Source organism: Amblyraja radiata, chromosome 34 (genome assembly GCF_010909765.2).
Source record: "Amblyraja radiata isolate CabotCenter1 chromosome 34, sAmbRad1.1.pri, whole genome shotgun sequence".
Lineage (NCBI taxonomy): Eukaryota > Metazoa > Chordata > Chondrichthyes > Rajiformes > Rajidae > Amblyraja > Amblyraja radiata.
The window spans coordinates 17,746,908-17,762,433 of NC_045989.1; the positions used below are offsets into that span (position 1 = coordinate 17,746,908).

At 40.6% G+C, this 15,526-nt stretch overlaps 1 protein-coding gene across 5 annotated transcripts in view; it reads right to left on the reverse strand.

Moving 5' to 3' along the window:
* The window catches only part of LOC116991565 (cell surface hyaluronidase-like), a 73,863-nt gene extending 60,320 nt beyond the window's left edge, over positions 1-13,543 (reverse strand). Inside the window, exons 1-2 of one of the 5 annotated variants that reach the window (XM_033050268.1) lie at positions 13,460-13,543; positions 7,816-8,159 (exon numbers count right to left, since the gene is read on the reverse strand). In XM_033050268.1, the coding sequence (XP_032906159.1) occupies positions 7,816-8,152 (337 nt within the window). In that variant the 5' untranslated portion in view covers positions 8,153-8,159; positions 13,460-13,543. Of the gene's footprint in view, positions 1-7,815; positions 8,160-10,064; positions 10,398-10,798; positions 11,052-13,454 lie in introns of those variants that run through there. The other 4 variants (XM_033050267.1, XM_033050262.1, XM_033050266.1 and 1 more) reach the window with 4 other exon arrangements.
* Positions 13,544-15,526: the final 1,983 nt, after the last annotated feature.

The window sequence follows — 15,526 nt, forward strand, 5'->3', positions numbered from 1 at the left end:
CATAGATTAGATTAGTAAGAAACGTTTACCAGACTTATACATTACCTGAAGTAAAGTTGGGAACTTTAGAGAGATTTAAGGAAGATTTTTGCTCCACCACAGGCCAGTCCCTGAAGGGGTGAGATCAGTGGCGGACTGGCCAGGGTGTCAGCTTTCCCGATGGCAAGTGGGCCCCTGATGAAGTGGGCCCCCTATATCAAGTGGGCCCCCTTTGTCTCCTGGCAACCAATATTTTTAGACCCAGTCCGCCACTGGGTGAGATTGGGTGCTCCCACCCTCACCACTGCTTTTGCCCATTATGAAGTGTTCAGACAAGAGAACTTAATTTGTTATTAGCATTTATCATTTTTGACAAGATAATATATTTGACCATCCTTGGTTGCCTTAAGGAGATCAGGTGTCCATTGTGCTGGTGTAGAGTTACAGAGGCCATTGCGTTCGTTCATCAAAATTATGACAGACCTTCAAAAAGTATCTTGTTAGATACAAGTCATTTAGGACATCCCAGGTGGTGAAGATGTTATAAAAATGGAAGCCTTTTGTTTCACTTTTGAATCACATTTTTCCCTTTTTTGTAACAAAGAAATATGAGAATTTAAGAATTAATTTGTTGGTAGACTTCACAGCAAAATTTTGCTTCCTTGTAAACCATTAAACAGATTTAAAGGCATTATTGCCCTATTCACCACCTCATCTATCTTGTTCTCACTTTCAGGCAACTATGTATCCGTGCATCCAGGTCTCTCTGTTTTACGACTCTCCCCAAGGCCCTGTTTTATACCCCGTTTTGCTTTAACTTACCAAAAAACAATAATTCACACTCATTTGAGTTAATTTCCATCTGCCATTCCTTTACACACTTTCCCAGTTGATCTAGATCCGTTATAATCTTAGACAATCTTCTCACTGTCCATCGCACCACCAATCTTGGTGCCATTCGCAAAGTTACCATCAAGGCATTTATATTGTTAATGTATATGACAAAACAGGGGATGCAGCACCGTTCCTGTGGCACACCGTTGGTCACAAGCCTTTCCAATCTGAAAAACAATCCACCACTGTCACCATCTGACGCCTTCCACCAAGCTAATTTTGTATGCAATACACCGACTCATTCCTGGATCCCTTGTGTTCTCACCTTCCAGTCTGGCCTGCCATACAGGGCATTGTAAAAAACACAGCTAATGTCCATGTAGTCAATGTCTACAGCTCCACCCTTGTCAATTTTCTTGGTAACCTCCCTCAAAACCTCAATCAAATTCATGAAACACAAGTTCCCATGCGCAAAGCCATGCTGACTATCCCTAATTAGTCCTTGCTTTTCCAAATGCAGATAGATCCTGTCTCTCCAAATCCCCTCCAATAACCCCCCCTCACCATTGATAAGAATTATTGACGTCATAACAACCCATAGTTTCATAAACGTCCTTCAGGAGATGAAATGTGCCAGGATTAGCTGATCTGGGCAATATACGACTTCAATCACTGCTTGTGGTTGACTCTTAAATGCCACTTGAAACAGCCCAGCAAACCACTAAGTTGATGGTGGTTCATCACCACCTCAATAAGCAATCAAGGAAGGACAATAAATGAGGCTTTGCCAACAGTGCCTAGTCCCCAATATCAGAATTTTAAAAAATTACATTGAGGACATCATTGGATACAGGAACAAGTTAAGATGTAGTTTGTGTTTAAACACCAAGAGGCAGTCGCCCCAGAATGTATCTTAATTGTTAGGATTATCTTAGGTAGACAATCTTACAAAGCATTTGTAGAAATTTGAAGCTGCACTACTTTTCATTCTTGCAGCAGTACGAGGCAGGAAAGAGTAATACTGAGTGGATTGTGTGTGACGTGGCTATTGGCTTTGTCCTTCTTGATGGTAGAGTTCATAGGTTTGGAAGGCTGTTGAATTAATCCAGGCACGCACCTGCAATGCATTCGAGGGCCACAACACTACACAAATGTTTGGAAGTGGTGGAGAGAATAAATAGTTAGGTTGGTTGATAAGCACCAGTCAAGTGGCCTGCTTTGTCCTGGACAGCATCTCAAGTATCGCTAGAATTTCACTCATCCGGGCAATTGGAGAGCTTTTTATTCTGCTTCAGACGCGCTTTGTTTATGGTGGAAAGAATAAGATGGTGGAAAGCATTAGGGTGCCAAGACCAACCCAGCATTTGGCCTTTTCTTGCAGCCACAGTACTTGGGTGTCTGGCCCAGCAGATTTTCTAATCAATGGTGACCCCCTAGGATGTTGATGGTGGTAGACTTGGAGAGAGAGAGAGGCAGGTCAGTGCATTGAGAAAATGTTTCACAAAGTGTACTTGTATTGTATATCTTTATTGTTATTTTCCTGAGTACTCACATACCCAGAGGAAACAAAAAAACGTTACTCAAACCAGTGCCCATTCAGTGTGCAGTAAAAAATAAATAAAAATAAAAATGCATATATCATGAACAAGTTTAACACTACTCTCAACTAAACATCAACAGGCGTTCCGATCGGCAGCGGCACGATAGTGGCTCTGTCCAGGTTGGTGGTTGGTGCGCGATACTTTGGCAGGGGGCAAAGTCCCTTTAACAGTCTTATAGCCTGCGTATACTTGTCAATATACATAGTCTATGATTTGGAGCAAGGGTACAGATCTAACTTGCAGAGCAAGTTTGAGAAATCGACTGTGAGGCAGCAACTGTGAAGTGAAAATTAATAACCATTAAACATAAATTATTTATAAACATATATTGAAATGAGATTTGAATACAAGAACTTCAATTGGCCTTGAATGATTTTTTTCTGAGCATTACACAAAAATGTGCCGACAATTATACATGGATGCTTGTCAATGGAGATGAGGCTCATTTTGACTCATTTGACAATGACGGAGTCCTACGTGCAGTTCAGTGTGAGTTGAGACATTGAGAACATGCAAGTATTTGCAGGTTTCCTTTTTAGAAAGCCTGAAAGAAAAATGGTGCAGGATTTTGAGAGGTGGACGCACAAAATAAAATCTAATTCCCAGAGGAGGAGATTGTGAGGTCAATGATAAAATTACTAATTAATTGGAAAGCTAGTTACCGTGGTAAGTTGGCACTGGAAGCCTTACAAGTAGAATTATGAAATAGAAAATCATTTTAAATGCTGATGGGAACTGTTTATTGTTTTGGTAGCATTTGAAGATGTAAAACTCAAATTCTAAGATTAGATAAATGTGTAACAAGGGTGGAGTAATTCATTAGCAGTAAGATTTCAACTTCCATACAGATGCAGTTAAATCCTATCAGGAAGGAAGTAAATTTCTCAAGAATTATCATGATAGTGGTCAGCAACAAAAACATTCATACAGCTGACAACATAGCTGGATATATTAGTAATGAGCTATGTATCAGATTTCATTAACAGCCTGAAAGTGCATGGATATTTATTTAAAAGTAGTTGTATATTCAAGATCAATATAGTAATTAAAATAAAAATAGAAAAAACAGCCATGAAGTATTCTAGACTTAGACAAGCCCACTTCAATACTGACACATTGACGGTTTGCAATAAGTTGTAATTGGGGAAAAAAGACAAAGACCAGTATGAAGTATTCATAAAGGAATTTAATGGGATAAGTGCCAGTATAGTTTCCTCAGGAGGAAAGAGTTTCAGTTGGCAACTAATTTGTAGTCTATGACTAAGAACTTAACATGAAATTAAAAGAAAACGCATCTTTCAATACAAGAACCAACGCCCAGAGCCTGTCAACTAGGATAGATTGCAAGAACAATAAATGGCCACAGAACAGTAAAAGCTTGAAAAAACAAGAACAATATTTTTTATAACATTAGGAAAAGTCAGAAGCAAAGCAGGATTCCTTGAAAACATATAAAAAAAAAAAAATCATGAATATTTTACATCAACATGTATTACAACAAGGATGGCATACTGTCATCAGGACATGGGGTCCAAATGGCAGAATGTAAGTAGATCCAACAGGGATCTACGTTGGAACCACAACTACTCCCAAAATTTGTTGATACATGGATGAAGGAGTGGAAAGCCACATCTCCAAATTTTCAGATGTCACAAAAGGTATGTTGCATCGGAAAATACCTACGCCACCACAATACACGCCATTAAGGGCGGTTTAGATAGAAGCAATGAATTAATATTAATAGATTAAGGAAACGAGAAAAATGGCAACAAATGGATTGCAATCTTGACAAGGCGCATGTTTTTGTACCTAAAATAGTAGAATAGAGTACCTCAAACATGGTGAAAAGTTAGTAAGTATCAAGAACACAAATAGGATAAGGGCCAATCCACTATCCTCAGGAGGAAAGTGTTCTAGAGGCGTCTTACATATCCAAAGAACTATGGTGAAAGAACTATGAGAACTATAGTGATCTCATTTTATAAGATCATAAAAATAACATGGACAGGAAAGAAATATCAAATAGTGGGTTTGTCTTTACAGCTTTAGAATTAGAATGCACAGGCCTATATTTTAAGATATGAGGGCCTAAAGGCTGAGGTGGCAAAAGTTGCTTTGTGCAAGTAATGCTTAATCTAAGTGAATGCTGGACAGGCTTGGAGGAACTATATGGCCTCCCTTCTGTATGACTGTTATTCCTATTGCTGCTATTCTTTATTCCTTTATGGCTGCTATCTGTGTTGCAATAAAGTCTAAATCAACAGAGATTAGATTCTGCAATATAGCTAGTTGTATACTCCATTTTGGAGATCTCGAGCATGCTTGCTAACTATGCATTCATTGTGCATCTTCCTTAGATTGCTTCAGGTGAGCTCTTGGCAACAGAACCTGTTGCTCTTTGCAACAGAACGGTGTTGAACCTCTCCCTCTTAAGTTTTTCTCTTTCCTCTTGGCCTGACTTAAGCGATGGTTGCTTAATGTCCCATCGTATGTCATTTTTATTTTTCTGCTATCCTCCAAGCATGAAGATGCAATCCAACATTCAAGTCCTGATTAATACAGATTGTTGGGGGCTGAGTGATCTGACATATGCACAGAGTGGCATCTGAGGCAGATGGTGCTCGTGGTAAGAAAATGTACCTGAAGGAGCATTTACAGGGCGTGAAACCAAGGAGCTTCTTCCAACACCACACACAAACTCTTGAGCACACGAACTTCAAGCATGGACCTCCTTAATTCTCTGAGGATATAATGGCATGTCTACTTTCCATCTCTTCTGTCAAGATCTCCAGTGGACCATCCATGCAATACCCTACCATGTTAAATAATTCTTCAATGTTCTTAGAGCAAATTAACTTCCTACATATCTACCACCTGCCTCAATTAAAAAGCATCTCTCTTGCTTTGTACAATGTAGGCCGATTTTATGTTGCTACTAATATTCATTCCTGTTTTTGTTTCCACTGAAATTTGAAATCATGTTGAAGAGGCAACAGGAAGTTGGTGTACTCTGCGTTATAATCAAGTGTTTTGGGTTATTGCATTTGGAATATTAGTATCAGTTTTCAGCAGTTTTGCATATAGGCAGCTGCATAAGCAGCCTGCTAATCAATATACTAACCAACCCCATGCAAATAGCTTGAAGATAAATAATGATGCAGCAGTTTATTTGCTGAAATATTGCCTTTTCATGTGTTGCTATTAATTAGGGTGGGTGACTCTCCAACGGAGACAGCGACTAAAACATTACACTGAGCACACAATGTGCTCCCAGCTGTTGTAGTACGCCCTTTGGCCTGTGCCCAATACAAAGCAACAAAACAAACTGCTTTTACAAGTTGGGTTTGCATGTCTCTATCAACATCTGGAAGACACAATAAGAGCACCTAATAATTCCCACAGCTTGAAGGCATTCAGGTGTTTCTGGCTTTCTAGAGGTCTGTGATTTTCCAGTTTAGAGGTCTCTTCAGGTTAAGACAACTGGTGCCAGGTTGTCACCTGTAGTAGATGGAAATTAAATCAATAGTGCAGTCTTACATATAATAGCAGGAAGAAAACAACTTAATTTTATAGATGGATAATGCATGCTTTTTTCTGGAGTCCACTGAGATGGAATTTCCTCCTAAAAACGTGGAAAAGACTATTTTTTTTTTTTTTTTAATGGGATAAGACATTCTGCAACATTTTATGAGATTATGTATGATTGGTGCCCTAACTCCATCTACTTGTCTTGATTTTATATCAGTCAATATCCTGAGCTGGAATTAGAAACCTCAGATTTAAAATTATTAATAGAGATAATGTTTTGTGGGCAAATACTCCACACTTCTATTACTTGCAATAATAAGAACTACTTTCCAAGCGGCCTGCCTTCTAGTTAAAACTAATATTCCTTCATCCTTGAACTCCCGACTAGCAGAAAAGGATTTGCTTTGTCCCCCTTAACAATTCCTGTCCAAATCCTTCAAATCTGGTTCAAATCACCCATTAATCTTTGACTGTACAGGAAATACAAGGCTAGTTTATATAATTTGACATTATAATATAACTTGGAGCAGTGGCAATATCCTGGGAAATTGTGCAGGACAGATTTACAAGAAATATTCATAACAGCAGCAACTTGTATTTGTATTATATCGTAATGCATTCAAACATTTCAAATTTTTCAAAGGAACATCATTAAACATTGTGCAGAAATACAAAAGATTGTCCCTACATGGTCTCTGTTGCATAATCTAATTAATTGATATACATTTATTACACCAGCACAGATACTTAAGGGACACCAAAGGTTATTTTTAAAAATACGTGTACATATCAATTATTAATAATTTCTGCCTTTTACTTTCTAACTAAATTTCCACCCAGGTCAATACTTTGTGGATTTTTATTATTCCAAAGTTTATTATATTGAACCTCATTGAAAGCCTTCGAGTGTATAAACTGTATCCATAAACAATACAATCTTCTACGTTAAATCCCCCCTTCCCAAAAGAAAATCCAATCAGTCCAGCTGGACTTACCCTGAACTAGATCCCTCTAATCATCGTGCCCTTCAGCTATTATGCATTATTACATATTTTAACACATCCTGCACAATCCATTATGTTAAAAAAAAAATCAGATTTTTCTTTAAGTAAATGTTTGTTGTTTTCCAATCAAAAGAGCACACCCTTGTAACGGACTGTTCGAACTACTTCCCTTCGGGAGACGTTACAAGGCCTTCTACGCCCGAACCTCCAGACTCAGAAACAGCTTTATTCTCAGAGCTATAGCGGCTCTGATCCGGCCCTGCTGAGTGCCCCCCATCCCCCCTGGACTGTCTCCCTCAGATGGTCACGTCGCAGTTTATTTATTTATTTTATTTTTTTGACATCGGTTGGAAGCTGCATACTAAATCTCGTTGCACTGATGTGCAATGACAATAAAAGATATTATTATTATTATTATTATTATTATTATTATTAAGAGCTAATTTCTGAACCAAACCAATATGGAATACTACAGCTCTTTTTCTTCAAGAACTGTGGATTTGTAAGTCATTACGTGCCATTATTTTTCCTGTACCATCTTCTATCTCACTTGAACGTAGTTGATTCCAGTCTTTGATTTTGTTTTATTAGTTTCCTGGGATGCCAAATGTACTGTCATTTTCTACTGTCATGTTCTGCCGCTGCTCTATTTTCTTTGTAATTTCCCATCCATCTGTGTATAATGAACCTGTTATCCTTTTTATCTTTTGTCAAGTTTGAAATTTCTCTCAGATCTGAGTCTAATGTACTATTTACTTTTATTCTTTCCTTTTGGTTTCATGGCACCTCTCACTACTTATGTTCACCATCTTTCCATACCGTATCTATATTCCCTTCTATTTTAGTAGTTTTAATGCTGTCTAGCTTACCTTTGCAACTTTTTCCTTGGAATAGCTGTATCATGCCATGCCAGTGAAGTAAACCCAGTACAACTACAGCAAAAAACAGCAGGTGAAGTGCAAATCCTCTTGCTACCTCTGGGCTAGAAAACACTCTCCTCCTTTTCTTTAGTGTATGATCCTCAGGCACGAGAAGCCTGGGAGCAGCTTCCAATGCAGGCGAGACATTTTGAAACAGCAACTGCTTTTGATGAGGCCATAAATGAAGGGACTGAGGTATTGTACTTTGCGAAAACCTCTTATCTGTGCAGTTGTCGCAATTGGCTTTGGGGGAAGATTGGAACTTGGGGGTTTCATCTGTTTGCATTTTGAATCTGAAAATGACAATATAAAGTCAAAATTAACATCATATAACCCACCAGTGAAATCAATCAGTAATCATCAAATTATCATTGTAAACCAACATCTGTAGTTCCTTGTGTCCTTGATGATCACTGTAACCCTGTAACCTTGTCTTAAGGATGATTGCGGGAGAGCCACTGGGTGTGGAGATGGTATTGGCGAATGAAAGGACATGGGAGAAGTAATTACTGCCTTTGGATAACATCTATACATGGAATATATCAGCCTATCTCATTTAAAGCTTCATAAGCCTCTTCCTTGACACCAGATTATTTTAATTTCTCGAATCTAAACCTTTTGTTTACGTACGTCTTCTTAAATTACCATCCCATTCATCACTCTTCCTGTTCATTTTCTGCAAGTCTTGTATTTGCTTAAAATTGAAGTTGTTTGTGTTCATTATTTAGTTTAGAGTTATAGCATGGAAACAGGCCCTTCGGCCGTGTCCATGCCGACCATTGATTACTCCTTCACACTAGTTCTATGTTATCCCACTTTCCCATCCACTCTGCACACCAGGGGAAATTACAGAGGTCAATTAACCTACATACCCACACGCCTTTGGGATTCAGGATGAAATGGGAGCTCCTGGAGGAAACAGTCACAGGGAGAACATGCAAACTCCACACAGACAGTACCCAAGGTCAGGATTGAACCCGGGTCCCTGGTGATGCGAGGCAGCAGCGCTTGCAGCTGCACCATTGTTCTTGTCCTTTGGCCTGAAATTTCTGTCTCCACAGATACAACCCGAACTGCTGCATAACCCAGTCATTAGATAAACATTTACATTTAACCTACCGTCCATAGAAATTGTGAGTAATTATCAAATTAGAAGTGGGAAGCAAGAAAAAGGGCTAGCTTGAAAGATTTGTATGTTTTCTTCCAAATTACTTCCTGAATAAATATATGTATTTCTGACCTCTGGAACTCCATTCGCTGTTGGTCGCAATGTGACAAACTAAATTCACAGCAATGATGTGACTAAAACTATGAATGCCCAGGAAATTCGTGTTCCTTGAACTCCACGGTCATCAACGTCTTCACGCAAGTTAAGCACATTTGATTGTTATGAGGATGTTAGGAGGATGAGGGGAGATCTTATAGAGGTATACAAAATCACGAGAGGAATAGATTGGGTATATGCACAGAGTCTTTTACCCAGAGTAGGGGAATCGAGGACCAGAGAACATAGGTTCAAGGTCAAGGGGAAAAGATTTAATAGGAATCCGAGGGGTAACTTTTTCACACAGAGGGTGGTGGGTGTATGGAACAAGCTGCCAGAGGAGGTAGTTGAGGCTGGGACTATCCCATCGTTTAAGAAACAGTTGGACAGGGTACATGGATAGGACAGGTTTGGAGCGGTATGGATCAAGCGCAGGCTAGTGGGATTAGGGTAGCTGGGACATTGTTGGCTGGTGTGGGCAAGTTGGGCCGAAGGGCCTGTTTCCACACTGTATTACTCTATGACTCTATGGAGGCTGCTCTTTTTAATTAAGGTCAGTCGATTTTCTTAAATCAAAGATCTAAATATGTGACTTTTCGCAATATTCCAGGGAATAAAAGCCACAATCAGTGAAATGAAACAACTTAACAGCACAAAAAATAATTCCTTTCAAACACTAATTCATTTAAAATTGAATCTTTGAATCTCTTTCCAAACCTCACAAATTGAGCCAATCCCGCTTTTGGTTAAAAATGAATAGATATTTTTAATATCTGATTATAACTCCAGATTTCGCAGTTACAAAATATGATTTACATCTGAAAAGCTCTCTGCTCTTCAAAAGTACCACATTCGTTTTTTTTCCACCGCACTGTACATAGTTAATTATCAGATGTCAACCCGCCAATTTCCAACACCTACAAATCTCACTTACCTTGGTCCAATAAATTCCCTACGGCAGTTACTCTTAATGGTATGGTTTGTGTTTTTCATCCAAAAACTGAAGATAAACTATTCTCTCAGTCGTCTTCTCATTCTCCTGCCAAATACTCCGTTAAAGTAATTTTATAACATGCCAAGCAGCGAACTTCAAGCTGGCTAGCCGTGTCTGAACTTTTCAAATTAGGGCCAGAGAAACATCATTGACATTACGTTTACTCTTCAATAGAAACACACGTCTATTTATTATTTGTGTAAATCACTACGCACTAGGACCTTCCTGGCAGAATTCTACTGTTTCCAGTGATGTTGCACAGTACTGGAGACTGCCGATTGAGGGTGGGAGTTGTTGGACTGTCAGTCAACAGAAGTGAGAGGACGGCAGAAAAAGGTCACTTCAACTAAAGTTGGAAGGATTTCTCATCGTTTAAGTAATGGAACAACGCGCAGTTCTAATTACATTATTTAAATACATGGAAATAAAAGCAAGGTTAAAAGTTGATTATTTCATTCTTTTTTTTTCTCTAAGCAAATATATTTAAAGTTAGATTATCGTCAATCCAGTGTTCCTTTCCATTTAAAATGATTTTGGTTTTCAATGTATAGGGGAAACACACACAATGTGAAACTTTGGAATTGATGCTCAGAAATAGTAGGTGAAATATTTGTATTTTACCGCGGCATGGTCCCTAGTACCAATCTCGGCTTCTCGCCCGGTCAAACTGATACCTTTCTTTCCTCCGCTTTTGTTGTCGTTGATTGCAGCTGGAGCCAAAACAAAATCCACGTGGCATGTGACATCACCTGGCAGCGAAACGTTCGGGACAGCGAGCCAAGCACTGGGATCTCAAGCGCATCCCCAACCTGAAGCGAGAAATAAGCACGACCACATGCGGAGTACCCGCCTCCGAAGCCGAGCTGGTAACTCGGGGTCGATGTGTACAGGGAGCCGAACTGCAGGCGCCAGTAGTTCAGGCTGCGATGCGCAGCCTCGTTTCCACAGCCTTACCTTTGGCTCAGCTCATTGCATCGAGTGTAAACCTCCAATGTCGGTAAAATCCTGTACCGAGGGACAAAGACCCAGGAATTACAGTTCGGTTATTTGTAGTCACTGGATTATAAACAAAATCAATAATATCGAGAAAGAGGTTGGCTCCATTCACTATAGTAAAATTGTATTAAAGGACATTATTGTTAAACAAATCACTGTTTTAAAAAACCCCATAAAAAAGTGTAACCATTTTCTAGTAAGTGAATTAGTTGGAAATTAATACAAAACTGCAGCTGCTGTAAGTATGAAATCGAAACAGAGAAGGCTGAAACACTCAACAGAGGTCGAACAGTACCTGTGGAAAGAGTAACAGTTAATGTTTCAGGTCAAATACCTTTCTTTCACCAATTATTTTGAGTTGACAGTTTTTCTTGATCACCTCCTACAAGACAAAACCAGGAGGCAGCTCGAATGCCGGTGTAACATCACTCCCTGACGAGCTCAATGCGTTTTACGCACGCTTTGACAGGGAGAATACTGATGTGCCTTCCCGATCCCCCATTCGCTGTGATGGCATTTCAGTCTCAGTCACAGAGGCCGATGTCAGGAAATCCTTCAGAGGGGTGAACCCCCGAAAAGCACCTGGACCTGATGGTATACCCGACCGTGTTCTAAAAACCTGTGCGGACCAACTGGCGGGAGTTTTTACGGACATTTTCAACCTCTCACTTCTGAGGTCTGAGGCCCCCACCTGCTTTAAAAGGGCATCAATTATACCGGTGCCCAAGAAGAGTAAGGTGACATGCCTCAATGACTATCGACCAGTGGCACTAACGCCGGTGGTGATGAAGTGCTTTGAGAGGTTGATCATGGAGCAAATCAACTCCTACATCGACAAAAACCTGGACCCACTGCAGTTCGCGTACCGCCACAACAGATCAACGGTGGATGCGATCTCGCTGGCCCTCCACTCCGCACTGGACCACTTGGACAACAAAAACTCATATGTCAGGCTGTTATTCATTGATTACAGCTCAGGCATTTAACACAATCATCCCCTCCAAACTGGTTACCAAACTCGCAGAACTGGGTCTCTGCGCATCCCTCTGCAACTGGATCCTCGACTTCCTCGTCCACAGACCACAGTCTGTTCGTATTGGTGGAAATGTGTCAGCCTCAATAACAATCAGCACGGGAGCACCTCAAGGCTGCGTGCTCAGCCCCCTGCTGTACTCACTCTATACCCATGACTGCGTAGCGAACCACAGTGCGAACTCCATCATCAAGTTCGCTGATGACACCACTATTGTGGGGCGTATCACTGATGGGGATGAGTCAGAGTACAGAAGAGAGATCGAGCAACTGTCCATATGGTGCCAGCGCAATAACCTGGCCCTCAACACCAGCAAAACCAAGGAACTGATTGTGGACTTTGGAAGGACTAGGAGGGGGACCCACAGCCCCATTTATATCAACGGGTCGATGGTTGAAAGGGTCAAGAACTTCAAATTCCTGGGCGTGCACATCTCTGAAGATCTTTCCTGGTCCGAGAACACTAACGCAATTATCAAAAAAGCTCATCAGCGCCTCTACTTCCTGAGAAGATTACGGAGAGTCGGATTGTCAAGGAAGACTCTCTAACTTCTACAGGTGCAGTCGAGAGCATGCTGACCGGTTGCATCGTGGCTTGGTTCGGCAATTTGAGCGCCCTGGAGAGGAAAACACTACAAAAAGTAATAAACACTGCCCAGTCCATCATCGGCTCTGACCTTCCTTCCATCGAGGGGATTTATCGCAGTCGCTGCCTCAAAAAGGCTGGCAGTATCATCAAAGACCCACACCATCCTGGCCACACACTCATCTCCCTGCTACCTTCAGGTAGAAGGTACAGGAGCCTGAAGACTGCAACAACCAGGTTCAGGAATAGCTACTTCCCCTCAGCCATCAGGCTATTAAACCTGGCTCGGACAAAACTCTGATTATTAGCAACCACTTTCTGTTATTTGCACTACCAGTTTATTTATTCATGTGTGTATATATTTATATCATGGTATATGGACACATTTATCTGTTTTGTAGTAAATGCCTACTATTTTCTGTGTGCTTAAGCAAAGCAAGAATTTCATTGTCCTATACAGGGACACATGACAATAAACTTGAACTATTTGAGATACCTGCCACCACGTGATTGATCATTTGGTCAAGGTTCAATGCCTTTCTGGCAATTACATTCATTATTTGGAACAATTATAATTCCAAGTAGAAAACGAAGTATTTTATCAACATTTGAGTTGTAATGTATGACAATGTGACCTGCTGGTATACAGGCCACACACACATACACACAAATAAAACAGATAACAAGTGATTTTTTTTTTGGAATATGGGACACACCTTACCATGACGTTTGAGTATTGACACCAGAACCAGATAGCGACTTGGAGGCGGTACAGATACTGTTTGTTCAATATTATTGACATGTACTGCAAACATAAGATGTAACACAAATTATAGCAGAGCTCAGATAGAATTATTAATGCTTTACAATTTAATGAGCAGGGGATAATTACAAAACAAATTTGGTGTTTTAAATTATTCAGTCATTTACAGCAGTAAAGCCTTGGCTAATGAAAGAATTACCTGAACATCGCAATTCCGACCAGTGTTGCCATATGTATGCTTATTACAAATAGACATAATAATAATTCAAATTCAGGATGTTGATTTGTATTCTAGCTGCATCTTATCTGGTTGGTGAACCCAGGGAGAGAAGGGCTGAGTGAAATTCTAGAACATGTTATCATTAACAGATACGAGGTGTTGAGATGGTATAAATCCTCAGGGATTCATAAGAAGTATTCAAGGCTGTTATGGAAGGCAAGGGAGGAGATTGCAGGGGATGACAAAGATTGTTAAATCTTTGCTGAACAAAGGGGAAGCACTGGATGACTGGAGGACAGCAAACATGGTAGCTTTATTCAAGATGGGTAGCAGTGATAAACCATATATTTATAGGACTGAGTGTCCAATGTCAAGATTGTTATTGGGAAAAATTCTGTGGGACAAGATTAATCTCTACTTCAAAATGCAAGGATTATTAACAATCAGCATGGTTTTGTTGTGGGAGGATTCAGCCTGACCAACTTGACTGAATTTTCCAAAGTGACAAAATGTATTGAGGCCAATGCTGTTGATGTGGTCCACATGACTACAGTAAAAAAGACTAGTCCAGAAGGTTAGAGCCCAAGGCATCCAAAATTAGCTTGGTGATTAGGAGGGAGAAGGTGATGATGGAGGTATTTTGTAATAAAGGCTAGAACGTGGTGATCATTATATTCATTAATATCTTAGATATGCAAGATGTTTCAAGATGACACAAGACACTCAGTAGTGCTGTTGATAGTGAGGGGGGGGGGGGGGGGGGGGGGTGGGGGGTGGGGGGTGGGGGAGGTTGGAGTCCTACATTGTAGAATTATATTGCTCAGCTGGTAAAATGGAAAAATAATGACTCCAGATAAGTGCCAGGTGATAAACTTTGGGTAGAAACATAGAAAATAGGTGCAGGAGTAGGCCATTCGACCCTTCGAGCCTGCACCGCCATTCGATATGATCATGGCTGATCATCCAACTCAGTATCCCATCCCTGCCTTCTCTCCATACCCCTGATCCCTTTAGCCACAAGGGCCACATCTAACTCCCTCTTAAATATAGCCAATGAATTGGCCTCAACTACCTTCTGTGGCAGAGAATTCCACAGATTCACCACTCTAGGTGGGGTGGGGTGTACATAATAAATGGTAGGGTCATCGAGTCGTACAGTTGTATAGCTCAGAAGCAGGACCAATGGCCCATCCCGTCCGTGCCACTATTGCCTATAAATGTTAATCCCATTTGTCTGCATGAGGCCTGTGTCCCTCTACTATGGTCCTATCCAGGTACTTTATCCAAATGATTTGTAAACATTCTTATTGTATCTCCCTCTACCACTTTCCCTGGCAGCTCATTCTGTATAATCACACCTTATGTATGGAAAAAGCTTGCTATTCAATTTTCCTTTAAATTCCTCCCCTCAGCTATGCTTTTAGTTTTAGACTCGTTCATCCTGGGAAAAGGACTCTATCTACCCTATCCATGCATCTCCCTCCCCTCCTCGGGTTATTTACACCCCCTGCCCCCTCCATGGGTTATTCATGATTAAAGTTTCCAAAAAAAAGCCAAAACAACCTTTTAAAACACCAGCTTCCAGTGACTAATCGACTAACCCTCTCTGGGTTAGTCCCCCCCCCCCCCCCCCCCCCCCCCCCCCCCCCCCAATGGTACAGTGAAACAGAATATTCCACCACCTTCCAGTGACGTCAGTGGGAGGGCCTAATTTCAAAAACAGCTTCATCAGCTCTCCAACACACACCGTTGGGGGAGCAGACCCAATGGGTCTGCACTTTATCTAGTCATTTTATAAACCTCTA